This window comes from Plecotus auritus (genome assembly GCF_963455305.1).
Source record: "Plecotus auritus genome assembly, chromosome: 2".
Taxonomy (NCBI): Eukaryota; Metazoa; Chordata; class Mammalia; order Chiroptera; family Vespertilionidae; genus Plecotus; species Plecotus auritus.
In genome coordinates, this window is record NC_137771.1 from 55,883,682 (window position 1) to 55,898,774 (window position 15,093).

The 15,093-nt window shown below is 39.1% G+C and overlaps 1 protein-coding gene across 3 annotated transcripts in view; it reads right to left on the minus strand.

Annotated features, from left to right (window-relative positions):
• Window positions 1-15,093, minus strand: part of ERICH3 (glutamate rich 3) — a 107,201-nt gene that overhangs the window by 71,768 nt on the left and 20,340 nt on the right. For all 3 annotated transcript variants that reach the window (XM_080657964.1, XM_080657962.1, XM_080657963.1), the window contains exons 2-5: window positions 10,988-11,081; window positions 7,372-7,497; window positions 2,940-3,011; window positions 944-1,072 (exon numbers count right to left, since the gene is read on the minus strand). In XM_080657964.1, coding sequence (XP_080514090.1) covers window positions 944-1,072; window positions 2,940-3,011; window positions 7,372-7,497; window positions 10,988-11,081 — 421 coding nt within the window. The remainder of the gene's footprint in view (window positions 1-943; window positions 1,073-2,939; window positions 3,012-7,371; window positions 7,498-10,987; window positions 11,082-15,093) is intronic.

A 15,093-nucleotide genomic window follows, 5' to 3' on the forward strand; every position in this document is an offset into this window, starting at 1 on the left:
AAGCTTAACACTATATGTGATGAACGATGAACGTGCTTTAGCAATCTGTGAAAGCACTGCAATGTCTCCATAAACATTGTGCAATCTAAAAAAAAATTGTTCATGCTAACAAGGAAATACATTAGGCTACACAAAGCAAGAATAAAGATGTAATCAAGCAATTCATTTACAGCTTAAACCATCAACCTCCAGCAAATATTTTGCAAATCTTTTCCTGTATCTATATTGTTTCAAGCTACCTTACCTTCCTTCAAGCAAATACCACCTCTACTGTATAAATGAATCAAACTAGAAGGAAAGGTCAGTGTGCAATTTCTTTAAATAGAATTTCTGCACATTTAATTATTTTTATCTTAGAGCATGTGCACATACTTTTGATAAAAGAAGTACAAATATAAGTATCTGGCCCCAAATGCTATAGAGTACCATTGAATTTGTGCACATAAGTAAGCGCTACAAGTAAGGTGAGAGTAGAGAGAACAGCAAGAACAAAATGCAGAGGTCAGAAAATATAGCACAAATATGGAACAACTAGTAGTTCAACTTGCTGCATTGCAGGACGATAAAGGGTAATTGTGGGGATAGCTAAATTGAGGTCATATGGTTCAAGGTCTTAAATGTCAAGTGAAAGAGCCTGTGGTTTTCTATAGGTAATACAAAGCAAGTGAAGGTATTTGGGCATGTAAATAACATAAGTAATCTCTTCCTAAAGCAAATTGACCTAGCAGTAACAGGCAAAATGAATTCTACAGGAGTGATGTTGATTAGAGGTGGGTCATTCAGTAGAGACAGAGTTGAATAGATATAAGACTATGCTTTTATTCAGTAGAAGTCTCAGGCTTATACAGACATCTACTCAGAGAGCATTCTTTCTGAGAGTAGTAAGAAATTATAAGTGGCTTTGTTGGGAACGGTACATGACAGAGAGTTTAATATAACTCACCACTGTTATTGGACTGGAATGTCCTTCATCAACCAGAACACTATAGCCACGGTTAGTCTTTGGGCCCACTGGGGGGTGGGGAGACAGCACTGGCATGTTTTTTTCTATAGACCATCTTGTGGGCTCTCCCTAGAATAAAAAAGTAATTTAACAGATCGATGCATAATTAGAAAACTAGGTTAGGTTAGTGCCTACCAGGTGAAAAATACTATATGACTAAATAAGTCCATTGTCATTACTTTCAAAATGTTCCTTCTGAGTTCCATCAGGATAGGCAGAAAAAGTTTCCACAGCTGTACTGGGGGGTGGGCATGGTAGTGATAAGCAGGAAACTGAGTCTGCTTTATTCAAAGAAATAGCTACAAGGGCAGTGTATCCTCAGTTTTAGCAAACGCATTCATTAATCTGCTTTAAGCAGATCACTACAAGAAGCATAATGCTTCTCACTACTCTGATCAGTAGAGAATACCAGAAAGTATTCCTTTTCTACCTTAAAAATTTATTAAATAGCCAGGCGGTCATGGCTCAATGATTGGGTGTCAAGCTATGAACTAGGAGCTCATGGTTCAATTCCCAGTCAGGGTACATGTATGGGTTGTGGGCTCGATCCCCAGTGTGGGGCGTGCAGGAGGCAGCCGATCAATGGTTCGCTCTCATCATTGATGTTTCTACCTCTCTTTCCCTCCCACTTCCTCTCTGAAATCAATAAAAATATATATTTTAAATTATTAAATAATGCCCTAAGAAAAGGTTGTTTCCATGTTACATGAAAGAAGCCAAAACATACTAGAAGGTTTTTCACTAAGTGCAGCTATAAAGTGAAAATTGTTACAAGTGAAAATCATACCAGGAGGAACTGGAGTGTCTATCACAAATCTTCCAATGCTGAAACCTGCCCATCTATCCAGTTAGTGTGCCTGGCACACCGGGTGAGAGTGGATCACACACCTCTTCAGGCAGCACTAGTCACTCTTTATTTCCAATAACCATTTTTCTCCATCAACAGTTCAGCAGTAAATTATAGAATCTATAACTCAGTCCTTGATGTAGGACAATATTGGCAAAGTTGAATTAACCACAAATCTCTACCCACTAACTCTTCTGATCTTGAAAAACTGACCCGTCTTCTGTTATTTAACAACAGTTTTGTAACAAGATTATCTTTTGACCATGATAAAATAGAAAGATTTGAGTCTATCAGGCAAGAGGGAAACATTACTATCTTATATAGCAAGTCATTCTACAGAAGCTTTACAAATATTCATCAGTTAGGCCTCACATTTGTAATATGACACAGAAAATGAAGAACAACATGTAAGTTTGAATGGCTCAAGAAATTGAGTAAAACTGCAAACCTACATTAAAACTTTTCAAACATGCCTAATTGAATCTCCAGTCTCTTGGTTCAAATTTATATATTTTCTAAGTTTACTTCAAAGAAGAATATCAAATACAAGAATAGAAAACAAACGGGAAATTTTGAAATAATTTATACAAAATGTCTAAATCTTATGCTCTTGTTTGCTAAGGTAGATTTTTCCTACCACGTATTCTCCAGGGTCACATTTGCATAAAAATGTGCCATTGGATAATTCTTAGAATGCCCTGTTTTCCATCACATCGGAAACATCACCATTTATTTTTACCTTCTTAAGACAAAAAAAAAAAACAACACAAAAATCCTTAGGCCTCTATCACATATCAGCCAAGAAAATACAAAAACTTAATTTCAGGTCTGAAAATAATGTTTTCAACTTTTCCTTTGAAAGTTTTCAAATTTTCTTTGTGCTTTATAAAACATTTTGCATGGGCAGCTCCTGTTTTGTCGTGATCTTTTGTAATAATGGTGGCCAAGATTTAGGCTTGGAGAAACCATCATTTGACCTCAGCTATGAGTTATCCCAGAGTGCTCCAAGAAACTTGAATAATAGCATCATTGGCTTCCAAAATCGTAAAATAATATTATGAGATGAAAGAGAGTTATGTGGCTTCTTACCTTAAATCTCTGAATTCGCTCCTTTCTGGCTAAGGTCTCCAGTTTCTTTTTAATTTCAAGCTGATGGTAACGCTAAGCATACAGGAAAAATGGAGTAGAGATTCATATCAATTACAGCAACAATTTTTTTAAAGGAAAATAAGCCTACCAGCTAACTGAGTCTCAATTACCCTTCCTGTCACTGAGATGGAGAAGAATCACCTGCTTTAGTGTGCAAGTGGGAATATATATTGGTACAACCCTTTAGAAAGCCAATATAATATATCTCAGAAAGCCAATATAATAATATCTCAGATAGGTAAAAGTGTCCCTTCCTTTTACCAATAAATTTCACTTCAAAAACTTAGGAGGAAATCTGGAAATTTTTTTAATGTACATACGATACTATCTAAATGGCCCAAAGATACTATCTAAAAGGTTTTTGTTGCCTGGCCAGCATGGCTCAATGGTTAAGGACCGACCTATGAACCAGGAGGTCGAGGTTCAATTTCTTGTCAGGGCACATGCCCAGATTGCTGGCTCGATCCCCATTGTGGGTTGTTCAGGAGGCAACCCATCAATGATTCTTTCACATCATTGATGTTTCTATCTTCCCCTCCCTCTCCCTTCCTCTCTGAAATCAAAAATATATTTGAATATATATATAAATAAAAAGGTTTTTGTTTTTGTTGTTAGTAGTATTGTTCTCTTCAAAGCAAAAATTCAGAAGTACTATAAACCTTAAAGAGAATGGTTAAGTTTTTGGCACATCCATATAATGGAATAGAATATAATCATTAAAAGTAAGTTATAAATATTTTGTTTAAAAAATGGAAAATATATGTAATACACAAAGAAAGGGGGATACAGAATTGCACAGAAATGCAATTTAATTTATCAAGTTCATATTATGTGCCTGTCCCCATGCTGGGGGGTTGGGAGACATTTTGTATACATCATCTCTTCCTGAACAGCTCTAATTGCTAAGCAGTCTTGTTTTACAAAAGAAGAAACTGAGGCAGATGATCATGAATTTTTCCTCAAGTCACACAGTGGTTGAATTTTTAGTTGTTTGTTGGGTTTTGTTTTTTTTTAATATATATTTTATTGATATTTCACAGAGAGGAAGGGAGAGGGACAGAGAGCTAGAAACATCGATGAGAGAGAAACATCGATCAGCTGCCTCCTGCACACCTCCCACTGAGGATGTGCCCGCAACCAAGGTACATGCCCTTGACCGGAATCGAACCCGGGACCCTTCAGTCCGCAGGCCGATGCTCTATCCACTGAGCCAAACCGGTTTCGGCTGTTTTGTTTTGTTATTGGTTATTTTTCACAAAACCATGGTCTTCTCAAAAAATAGCATGCTTTTATTAATGTATAAATGTGAATAGAGACTAAAAGAAAAGCAATTATCTCTGAGAGGAGGCATTAATGTGGTTATTTTCCTTTTTTATACTTTCTTATGCTTTCCAATTTTTCTATAATATATTAGTGATGTAATCTGCGTATAATTTGGGTTGAAATTATTCATATACATCTGAGAGCACTGTAAAGTGTTTTTCCTCTGTTCTTAGCCCCTCTAGCTGCCCTCAGACTCTGCAGACTCAGTCATTCCCTAACTCAGCATCACACTTCCCTTTTCTGTCTCCCCCTTTCCTGTTCTCTCTCCCACTTCTTACTAAACTTGATTAGATTCTATATCAACCACTTTCCATCTTCCATTTATTCCCAACTCACCAACGTCTCCCACTCCCACCACCCCTCATCACCACCACCCCTGGACCTGCTTTCACCAAAGTCACCACTGTCTTTGTCCTCTGGGTCAAAACCTAATTTCTTGTATCCCAGTACCCATCTTACATAACCATTCTGCCACTTCTGAGAATCTCCTGGCTCTCAGGCATGTTTTTCCCCCACTGGAAGGTTCTTTTCCAGCCTATGTTGTTGTTCTTGATCTCCTGCAATGCACACCCCCCACCAAGCTAGAAACCTCAGAATATCTCTGGGCTCCTTCTTCACCCCTCCTCACTCAGCCAATGACAGTCTTCCTCCCTCTTCCCTGTCTCTGCAGACAGCTGCATCTCCCCAGTGTTTCAGCTACTGCTGTTAGCTCACACCCTTTGGCAACAGCTTCCTAATTGACCTCCCACCTCCAATCTTTTCCAGCTCATTAATCCATCTCCCACATTTTTAGCAGCATCATCTTTCTAAAACAGCTCTGCTCATTTGTTTCAGTCTCCTGCTGAAAAATGTTTCATCGCCTCATCATCTATACTCCAAACCTAGTTTGGAATTGAAGTCTCTCCAGAAACTGGGCCCCAATTTATTGGAGAGTGTCTCTTCCTGCCACTCGTTCAACCAACCCACTGTGCAGTCTGGCCTCAGTGAGCTTTCCTTCCCATCGCAATGCCCTTTCAAATCTCTGTAACCTCACTCTCTGAAATGCCTTTTTCATGGTTTCATGTGAGGTCTCATTGTTTTCAAGGTCCAGTTCAAAGAGCAGGACCTCTGAGCAGCTTCCTCTGACTCTCACAGAGGGAAGCCACCAATCGCTACTTTTCTGAGCTCAGTCTGTCCATTCCTTTCTTCTAGCATTTGATCACTTTCTACAGTGTTGGTTTTTTTTAATTATATCTTGCAGCTATACATCACATAGCCTCATAATGATACATAGGTGAGCCTGATACATATTAATATTTGTTGCATGAATGAATACATGAATATTAATAGAACTAATTAGCAACAGCATCAGCCTAAACTAAATGTGGCAATTTAGAGAGAAATAGTATATTTGTTAATTAATTTATATATTATATTTTGTAATTATATATTATACTAGAGGCCTGGTGCACAAAATTCGTGTATGGGGGGGGGTCCCCCTCAGTCCAGCCTGCACCCTCTCCAATCTGGGACCCCTTGGGTAATGTCTGATCCCTAAACTGGCAGTCAGACATCCCTCTCACAATCCTGAACCACTGGCTCCTAATTGTTCACCTGCCTGCCTGCCTGGTCGCCCCTAACTGCCCCCCCCGCCAGCCTGGTTACCCCCAGCTGCTCCCCCGCCAGCCTTGTTGCCCCTCACTGCCCCCCCCCCTTCAAGCCTAATCGCCTCCAACTGCCTCCCCTGCCAGCCTGGTTGCCCCAACGTTCCCCCCCACACACACTGGCCTGGTAGCCCCACGCAGCCTGCTTGTTCAGTTGTTTGGTCATCCCTCACTAACCCACCTGCCAGCCTGGTTGTAGGCAGCCATCTTGTGAGGGTGTGAGGGTTAATTTGCATATTACCTCTTTATTATATAGGATATTACATTTTTACCATTTATTTAAGATATTTATTCCAAACTTTAAGAATACACAAAGATGCTTAAATAATAGCATATTTACCAGTTATAATGTTATATGAAAGTTTGGAAAACCTCCAGGATCAAGGCTAATATAGAACTTTGTGCCTACTGATTAAATTTGAAACTAGGTATAGATTGATTTTACACTGTACTATTTTTTTAACATTAGTTATAGAATTGCAACTAATACTTTCATAAGCAAGTGGATTTAGGGACCATAAACAGTGATTCTATGTAATTCATTCACATGATATAAGCACAAAATGAATTCCTAAATTAACAGATCACATACTTCTTAACTAAAAACAACACTTGCTCAATATAATGGTAGCATAATTTTCAGTGGCACTGAACTTAGTAGTGGTTTACTGATGATTCTACAGTTGTTCATGAATGTTTACTGCACCCATAGGTCAATGGTTTTATGAGCCAAGTTTTCTGATTTATTGCTCTATGTTCAAGCCAAGAAGTGACATGCTTTTTCACAGAGATTAAAATGGTATTGATGCTTGAAACTACAAATTTCATGGTGCAAGGCTAAAATAATTTATCAAGTTAGCTTATATCCTACTAAAAATGCCATGTCAGATTAAAAAGAAATGTTGTTGATTATAAGTTCATGATGACCAATGTGGCCTAAAGTAGGAGGGACAGCAGATGTTTCAATGCCTATTCCTTGAAATTTAGCATACGGCTGAGCTTCAGAGCCTTAAAAGAATAACAAATCTGAAATAATTCATGGCAATGGAATTACTGATATTTAAACAGATGTCACTTTTTTTTAGCAAGTGGAAATTGAGGTGCAGATGGTGAGGGTGGTTTTGTTTTAGAGTAGCCATTATGGATTAGAAATCTACATTTGTTAAATTAAATATCACAAAGTATATAATGGTGTCCATATTTTTCTCAAACTGAAATGGAGAAAAGCTTACTTTAGTCTGTTGGCTCCTTGCTACCTAGAGAGATATAGAGCATTTCTTAGGTCATCTTATTCCATTTGTTTTTAATGAAATACAAGAAGAATGTCTCTGCCTCGGGATACAGAAGTTTTATTAATTATCATATTAGAAAATATCAGTTATAAAGAAAAGAGTAAATACTTGTACCTCCATATCAAGGACCTTATGGAAAATAGCCTGGGCTAAGCACTCCCGGATATATTTTTGGTGATCCCTCTTCATGATATTTAGTTTGTATTCTTTTTCAGAAAGTATTCTTCCATTTCTTGTGATCTGTCATGAATAAATAAGACACACATAGAACTACAAAGCAGAAAATGTACTGTTAGTCACCAAACAGGGAGAGATAGAGAGGCAGTGTTTCCTAAACCTAAAGGAGTACACTACTGTGGTTGATAAACTTTCACTTTTAATAAATATTTCATAAGGCAAAAAAAGAGAAAGGCAGTCCTATATACCCATCAACATGAAAACACACACAGATGGTGCAGTTGTTGTTTAAAGCAAGGTTTTCATTTGGAGTAGCAATTTTCCCTTGATGGAACCCAGGTGTTCTTTTCATTTCTTTTTTTGCACGCATTGGGGAGGAAGTGGCAGGGTACTACCATGATACAATGAATAGCAGCAGTGATCACAGGACTGATGATCTCATAGGAAATTTCCTTTGAAAGGCAAAACAGGTAAGCTACAGAGGCTCTCATCACTTTGTTTTTAAAATAATTGGCTTCATTACTTTGTCTTCACTCTGCTTTTTCGTCTTCCACTCTCCAGCCCAGAATGTAATAGGATTTGTTTTGATTCGGATTTTTTTAGATTATGCAGTGCTGCAGATGTAAAGTTATTCCAGATTGGTGTCTATTGGCACCATTGCAAGTCCCAGGAATGGTAGTTTCTTTTTTTTTTATTTACAGTTGACCCTTGAGCAACATGGGGTTTAGGGGGTACCACCCTCACACAGTCAAATATCGGCATGTAAGTTTTGAATCCTCAAAAATGTAATTGTCCTTCAGTATCTAAGGGGAATTGGTTCCAGAAACCCTGATAATACCAAAATCCGGGGATGCTCAAGTTCCCTATGTAAAAGGGGGTATATGAATGCATATAGTCAGCCTTCAGCATCCACAGATCAAAAACAATACAGGTATTTATTGAAAAAATCCGCAAGTAAGTGGACCCATGCAGTTCAAACCTGTGTTATGTGTTATTCAAGGGTCAACTATACTTGTTTTTCTTTTCTTTTAATCCTTCCTATGGCAACATTGTTTTCCATTTCTGTATGTTCTCTAAACAAAGAGTGTTATTTTTTTCTGGATTGTTCATCTTCTTCCTTTCCACTTGATTAAGCCTGCCCATCTTTTCAGGACTAATGTGCACTCACATGTTTCTCAATTTTGATAACTGTAGTTTTTTTAGCACTGTTGTTGTAACATATTGGAGTGTTGTGATTGACTACTGATAATCTTTTTTTATGAATGCATTTTCCAATGAAAGAAAGGGGTGTGGCTATAGAAAGTACACTTGGGATTACAATTCAGTCCCAGTCTTTGCAATGTGCTGTCCATGGGATATCATGTCATGTGCTCCCATTGGAAAAATAGGTTGAGAATGTGCTGCACTGCCTCTTCCCCTGCAGTTAACATGTGTCCTTGTTATCTTTCCCCTGGGAGTTGTCTGATCTCTCCAACTAGACTTGAAGTTCCTACAGGGCAAATGCTCTTAAACTTGAACCTGTCTCAGATTACGTAGAAGACAGTTGAAAAACAGATTAGAAATTTTTATGGGGATTACATTTAATCTGTATATTGCTTTGGGTAACGTGACCATTTTAATTTGGTACAGCCACAGTGGAAAAGAGTATGGAAGTTCCTCAAAAATTAAGAATGGTGTTACCATATCAGCAATCCCTCTTCTGGGTATCTGCCTAAAACCTTTGAAAACATGTATTCGCAAAGATACATGCACTCCTATGTTCATTGCAGCATTATTCACCATGGCTAAGACATGGAAACAACCAAAGTGCCCTTCAACAGATAATTGGTATAGAGAAGATGTGGTACATATATACAATGAAATACCACTCAGTCATAAGAAAATATGAAATATTGCCATTTGTGACAACCTGGATGGATCTTGAGAATGTTATGCTAAGTGAAATAGTCAGATGGAAAAAGTCAAGAACCATATGATTTCACTCCTATGTGGGATATAAAACTGAAAGCAACAAATGAACAAACAAGAAAAGCGAATAAACACTCATAGACACAGACAACAGTATGGTAGCTACCAGAAGCAAACTGGGGTGAGGGGAGATAGAAGAGGGTAAATAAATGGTGATAGAAGGAGACCTGACTTTGGGTGGTGAATGTACAATTCACATGATGTATTATAGAATTGTACACTTGAAACCTACATAACCTTATTAACCAATGTCACTCCCAATAAATTTAATTTTAAAAAACTAATTGATTGGCCTCACCCCATTAACTTCTGACTCAATCGGTCTGGGGTGGGGCTCTAAAATTTGCATTTTCTAACAAGTTCCCAGGTGATTGCTGATTCAGGAACTATATTTGAAAGACTACTCCAGAGAAAGAGCTGTACCTTCCTTACTTGAGCTGCCATGCACATAACCAATGTTCAATTAAGTGCTTGTTAATGATGTCAATAAGTAAATACCAAGTCCTTCCTATTTACACATAAAGCTCACATATTGTTATCCAAAGAAGTAATGTTAATAGTAACCACAATAATTACAACCCTTTATTACACATCTCTAATTGCCACAACAATCTTGAGGACTGGGTATCATCATACTTATTTATAATTGAGAAAGCTGGAGCTGACAAAGTTAAGTGATTTGCTAAAGTCTATGTCTTTAAATGACAGCCAACTTCCAGCCAGATCTGTCTGATAACAAAGCCACAGAAGGCAAAAAAGCAAGCTCTCTGGGACCTACCAGCCAGAGTGCCAAGCACATAAACAATTAGAACCGCAATGCATATCCTTTCAATAGCATAGCAATGATAGTTAAGGAAAACCACTGTGTTTTAAGAAGGTAAACTGCCAAACTCTTTAATCATACTTTTATAGCCACACCCATTTCTTTCTATGGAAAGCTATAGCACTTTTTATTTTATTTTATTTTATTTCATTTTTATTTTATTTTTTTTTCTTTTAAATTTTTTAATGGCTTTAGTTACATTTAGAGGAATAGGATTTTTTGTTTTGTTTTTTGTTTTTTTTGTGTGTGTGTTTTTTGGAAATGATAGTTTTGGAACTAGCAAAATACATTAATGTATCAATAAACCACCTTAAAAAATGAAACTGTTTTTAAAAATTCAAAGAAAAATTTGAACTGTTTGTGTCTTCCACAGCAGATTCTGTGATGATTGAAAACAATGCACTTTTTTTCCAAAGACAGTCAAGTCCTCTCTACCCTTAATCCTTAATAGTTCTTGGCCCATAGACTGTATTCAATAAATGTGTTGAATAAATGAATGGACAAAGAAGTGAAATATGCTGTTGAAAACTCAGGGGTTTTCCTCAGTAATTTATAAGGTGCCTTAGCAGTCGTTGTGACCTCCTTTCCTATCTTTTGAAAAACAACCTCAACAAGTTACATCAGAGCTTTGCAAAGGAAGAAATTTTTCTGAAATGAAGGTCAGGAGATGTCCCTAATTAGTTCAAAGAGAAAACCGGGAAAGGGAGAGAATTACTGGACTTAAGGAACAAAGGGGCAGGTAGAGTGTAAACCAAATCTTACCAGCCCTGATCTTAAGAGATGCCGCCTTATCCTTGTATTGTTAAAATATCCAGTCAGGTGTTTGTCGGTAAGACTATTATATGCTGCAAGTAATCTGAAACAGAAAAAATGAAACCATTAAGGTTTTACGAAATGCTGCTTGATAACCAAGGCAATTCTTGACTTTCTCATTCCCAAACTGTGCATAATCTTACTCAGCCAGCCAGCCAGCCACGTGTGCATTTAATAAACAGGTACTATTGAGCACCCACTGTTTACTAGGTTTTATGACAAGAACTGGGAGACAGTCCTGATGTTTATCCTGAAGACAGGTATGAAAATCAGATGTGAACAATTAGATTGGTGTAAACAATCCAATGATAGAAATATGTTAAAAAGACACGGGGACACAGAGCACCAAGTCCAGTTGTCAGGGATGTCCTCAAGGAGGAAGCCTAATGAGAAGACGGGGTCCTTCAGAGGATGCTTCATTCTCCTGTTACACCCTAAACCCTAACTCACACTTACCTGCACTTCCTCAACATGTCCTCTCGTGTCTTCTGGACCCAATGCACAGCCCCGCCACTGCAAAGGGCTTTCCCTCACCTGTTGGCTAGTGGCCACCACCTGTGATGCACAAGCATTTCTTCTCCCAGGAACATTTCCTGACACACACGGGGTGTGCTACCCTACCTTTCTCTCCACTCCCCTAGAATCCTGAGTTGCATTACCCATCACACAATAAGTTATAGTTTATTTCTTAGTCTTTTCTGCTAGATTTCGAGGCCAGGATGGTGTGTTATTCTTGGTATTCCTATTGGTGTTATTTACTGTGTACTTAATAACGATGTGTTCAATAAATGAAGGCACAATTTTGTTTGGGACTTATTCTTACTGATGTAAATTTCTAAGTTTAAGCTCAGCAGTTTAAACTTAATTACCTCATATATATCCAGACAATTTCATTAATTCCAGAACCTGCCAAAAAATTATTGATCACTTTTGATTTTTAGGGTCTTCCATCTTAAGAGTTAAAAGAGGACAAATTGGTTCCTTGATTCCATGCTCTACCTCGGTAGATGGTCAATTTAAGATGGTAAGGAAAAGTTTGAAGCTATTTTTTCTAAGCTTTAACCAATAGTTTATTAAATATCACTACCTGACAAAAGCACATACACATCTTTATATACATGTATGTATACATGTATGCAGATATGTGCATCCATATATACATACATATATAAACATGAGTGTATGTATATAGAGAGACCGAGACAGAGAGAGATAGGCAGAGAAAAAGAGAACACAAGCCTAAATACAGCCCTAACCTAAAGCTGTCTTTAAAAAAATACATATCCTATTATCTGTAACAGAGATTTACAATTTGTACAGTTTACAAGCAGCTGATCCTTAAATTATTCCAATACTGGAACAGGGACTCATGCAGAGAGTCGAGGAGATGTCATTAGCAACCCTTTTATTTAGCTGTTTGCCCTGCCTTAATTACATGGAGATGGCGTTGTGACCTTTTCCTATCTCTTTTCTCTTTAGCGCTCATCTCGGGAAAGTCCCGTGCTGTCAAATGGTAAGAAAATTTTAATTTTGTGCACAAAAGAGACGGAAAGGCAGTTACAAAGCCCAGAAGCCAAGGTGCCACGTGAGGGTTGCAGACATATGAACAAGTGTGGAAACCATTATTTCGCTGGGTTTATGTAAAAAGACAACCCAAGGGCTTCAGTAAAGCATATACAAAACGAGCACCGATAATGCTTTGAAACCATCTTTTAAATGAACTGTCTTGGTCTCCTATAGTTCATCAAAGGTTTCCTGTCTCCAAAAGGTCAGCATCGTAGCCCTTACCCTTTCTGAGTCTCAGAATATCTCTTCAGCAACTCATTTCAGAAAGGTGAGCAGGTGTCTCTCAGTCCTAACAATCACGATTCCACAGGTCACAGATTCTTCAGATAAATCATTAAGCTGATATCACGTACAGCCTTTTGTCTGCTTTCTCAGCTCCAGGTGTGTGTGTGTGTGTGTGTGTGTGTGTGTGTGTGTGTGTTTCTTTTAATAAATGGTTTGGAATAGCTGTGAGTGCTAAAACCCTGATTAAATGAAGTAGGGTCAAAAAGATGGGATAACATGGACCTCAATTTCCCTACTGACTGAGAAAATATGCCCTTATTTTAATTCTCCCTTTGTAACTTTTTTAAATGTTTAGGTGCTAATAAAAGTGCTTAGCCAGCTTTGACACCCACCTCATTTCCATTCTGCTCTCTCGGGCTCTTACTAAATGAATATGTATGCACAGTGCCCCTCCACTCTTACAGGTCAAATGGATCCAGTTCAATTGAAACCTTGACACACACCTGTTTTCATACCTTTCCCTATTTAGAAACGATTAAGGGTTCAGGTTGGGATGCCATTTGCAAAGCAACTTTTTCCATAACTATCATCACAGGATTTGAGGAATAACTAACTGGATCTACCCAGGCATCATTCCTTGATCACACAATGCCTGAATTATTATTTTTTTAATATATTTCTATTGATTTCGGAGAGAAAGGGAGGGAGAGAGAGATAAAAACATCAACGATGAGAGAGAATCATCAATTGGCTGACTCCTGCACATCTCCTACTGGGGATTGAGCCCGCAGCCCAGGCTTATGCCCTGACTGGGAATCAAACCATGACCTCCTGGTTCATACATCGATGCTCAACCACTGAGCCATGCTGGCAAGGCAATGCCTGAATTATTTTTAACTGAAACTTTAAATGAATGAATTGTTTGATAAGAAGAGTAAATTATATACAGATTTATTAAAACGGTTGTTACAGACTGTTTTTCCCCGCTCCCTCACCCCCAAATTTCTATGTTGAAATTCTAATCACAATGTGGTGGTATTAGGAGGTGGGGCCTTTGGGAGATGATTAGGTCTTGAGATCAGAGCCTCATGACTGGGATTATTGCCCTTTTCAAAGAGACCCTATAGAACCCCCTTGTTCCCTCCACCATGAGAAATGGCCATCAAGAAAAGGGCTATCTATGAAGCAGGTGGTGGGTCCTCACCAGACACCGAGTCTTATGGCACCTTAACCTTAAATTTGCCAGCTGCTAGAACCATGAGAAACGGGTTGTTTAGGCCACCCAGTCTACGGTATTCTGTTATAGCAGCCGGGACAGAGTAGGACAGTAGTCCATACTAACATTCCCACCGTGTCCATGTAAACGTCATGCTTGTCCTGACCATCAAACCTCCGTCACAGGAGACAGTAGTACCTCACCGTACCCTGGTCTGCCTAACCCTTTCCAGTTGCTCTGCTTCGCGTGGCTGGGTACGGGCTTGAAGCCTCCCTTGCTTTTATTCAGTGACAAGAGCTTCACTGACCCAGTCACAAACTTAGAGCTGCTTCTGCCTTTGTCCTCTCCATTCACTGCCACGGTCTGTGACATTCCTCCCGCCCTCCACTCTTTCTTGCCTCAGAGGCCCACTTAAGTCACCTCGCCCTGGGCTTGGTGATGGTGCTGCTCCTTGGGCTCTCCACTTCCTCTGTAAGTCACTTTCGGATCTGTTGTCACAGCTAGACTTCTTGATCACACTGCCTCAGTTCTGCGATCCTCTCTCGCTCCCCTCCATAGGATCAAGGACTGTGCTGGTTACTCAAAGGCCATGCTATTCACACCAAGTCCCACAGCGAACTGGCCAGACCAGTCTAACTGGTCGGCATCTTTATGGAATGAACAAGACTACTTACTCACCTTTAACACCCCCCCTCCCCTCGCCCCCGCCCCCGCCCCCGCCACATTTGTTCGCTGAGTGGAGAATGACCCACTTTCTGGCTCAATGCCTGAAGAAAAGTCCTCTAGGAAACAAATACACACCCACACCCTGTGGCGCCTGAGGGTTGGAGTTGTGGCTGCTGAGTCACTGGGGGGTGCTGCCTTCCCAGCTGCAGCTTCTCAATACTCAGTCCTGAAAACCCTGCCCCCCACCACGTTGACTGTCTAAATGGGGCTCTGAAGTAATGAAGTCACAATTCCTATCAGACCCTCCATCTGCCCGCACAGAGAGATCATCTATCCCATAAAAACCCCAGCGATTAGGGGAGGCACTGCAATATTACTCATC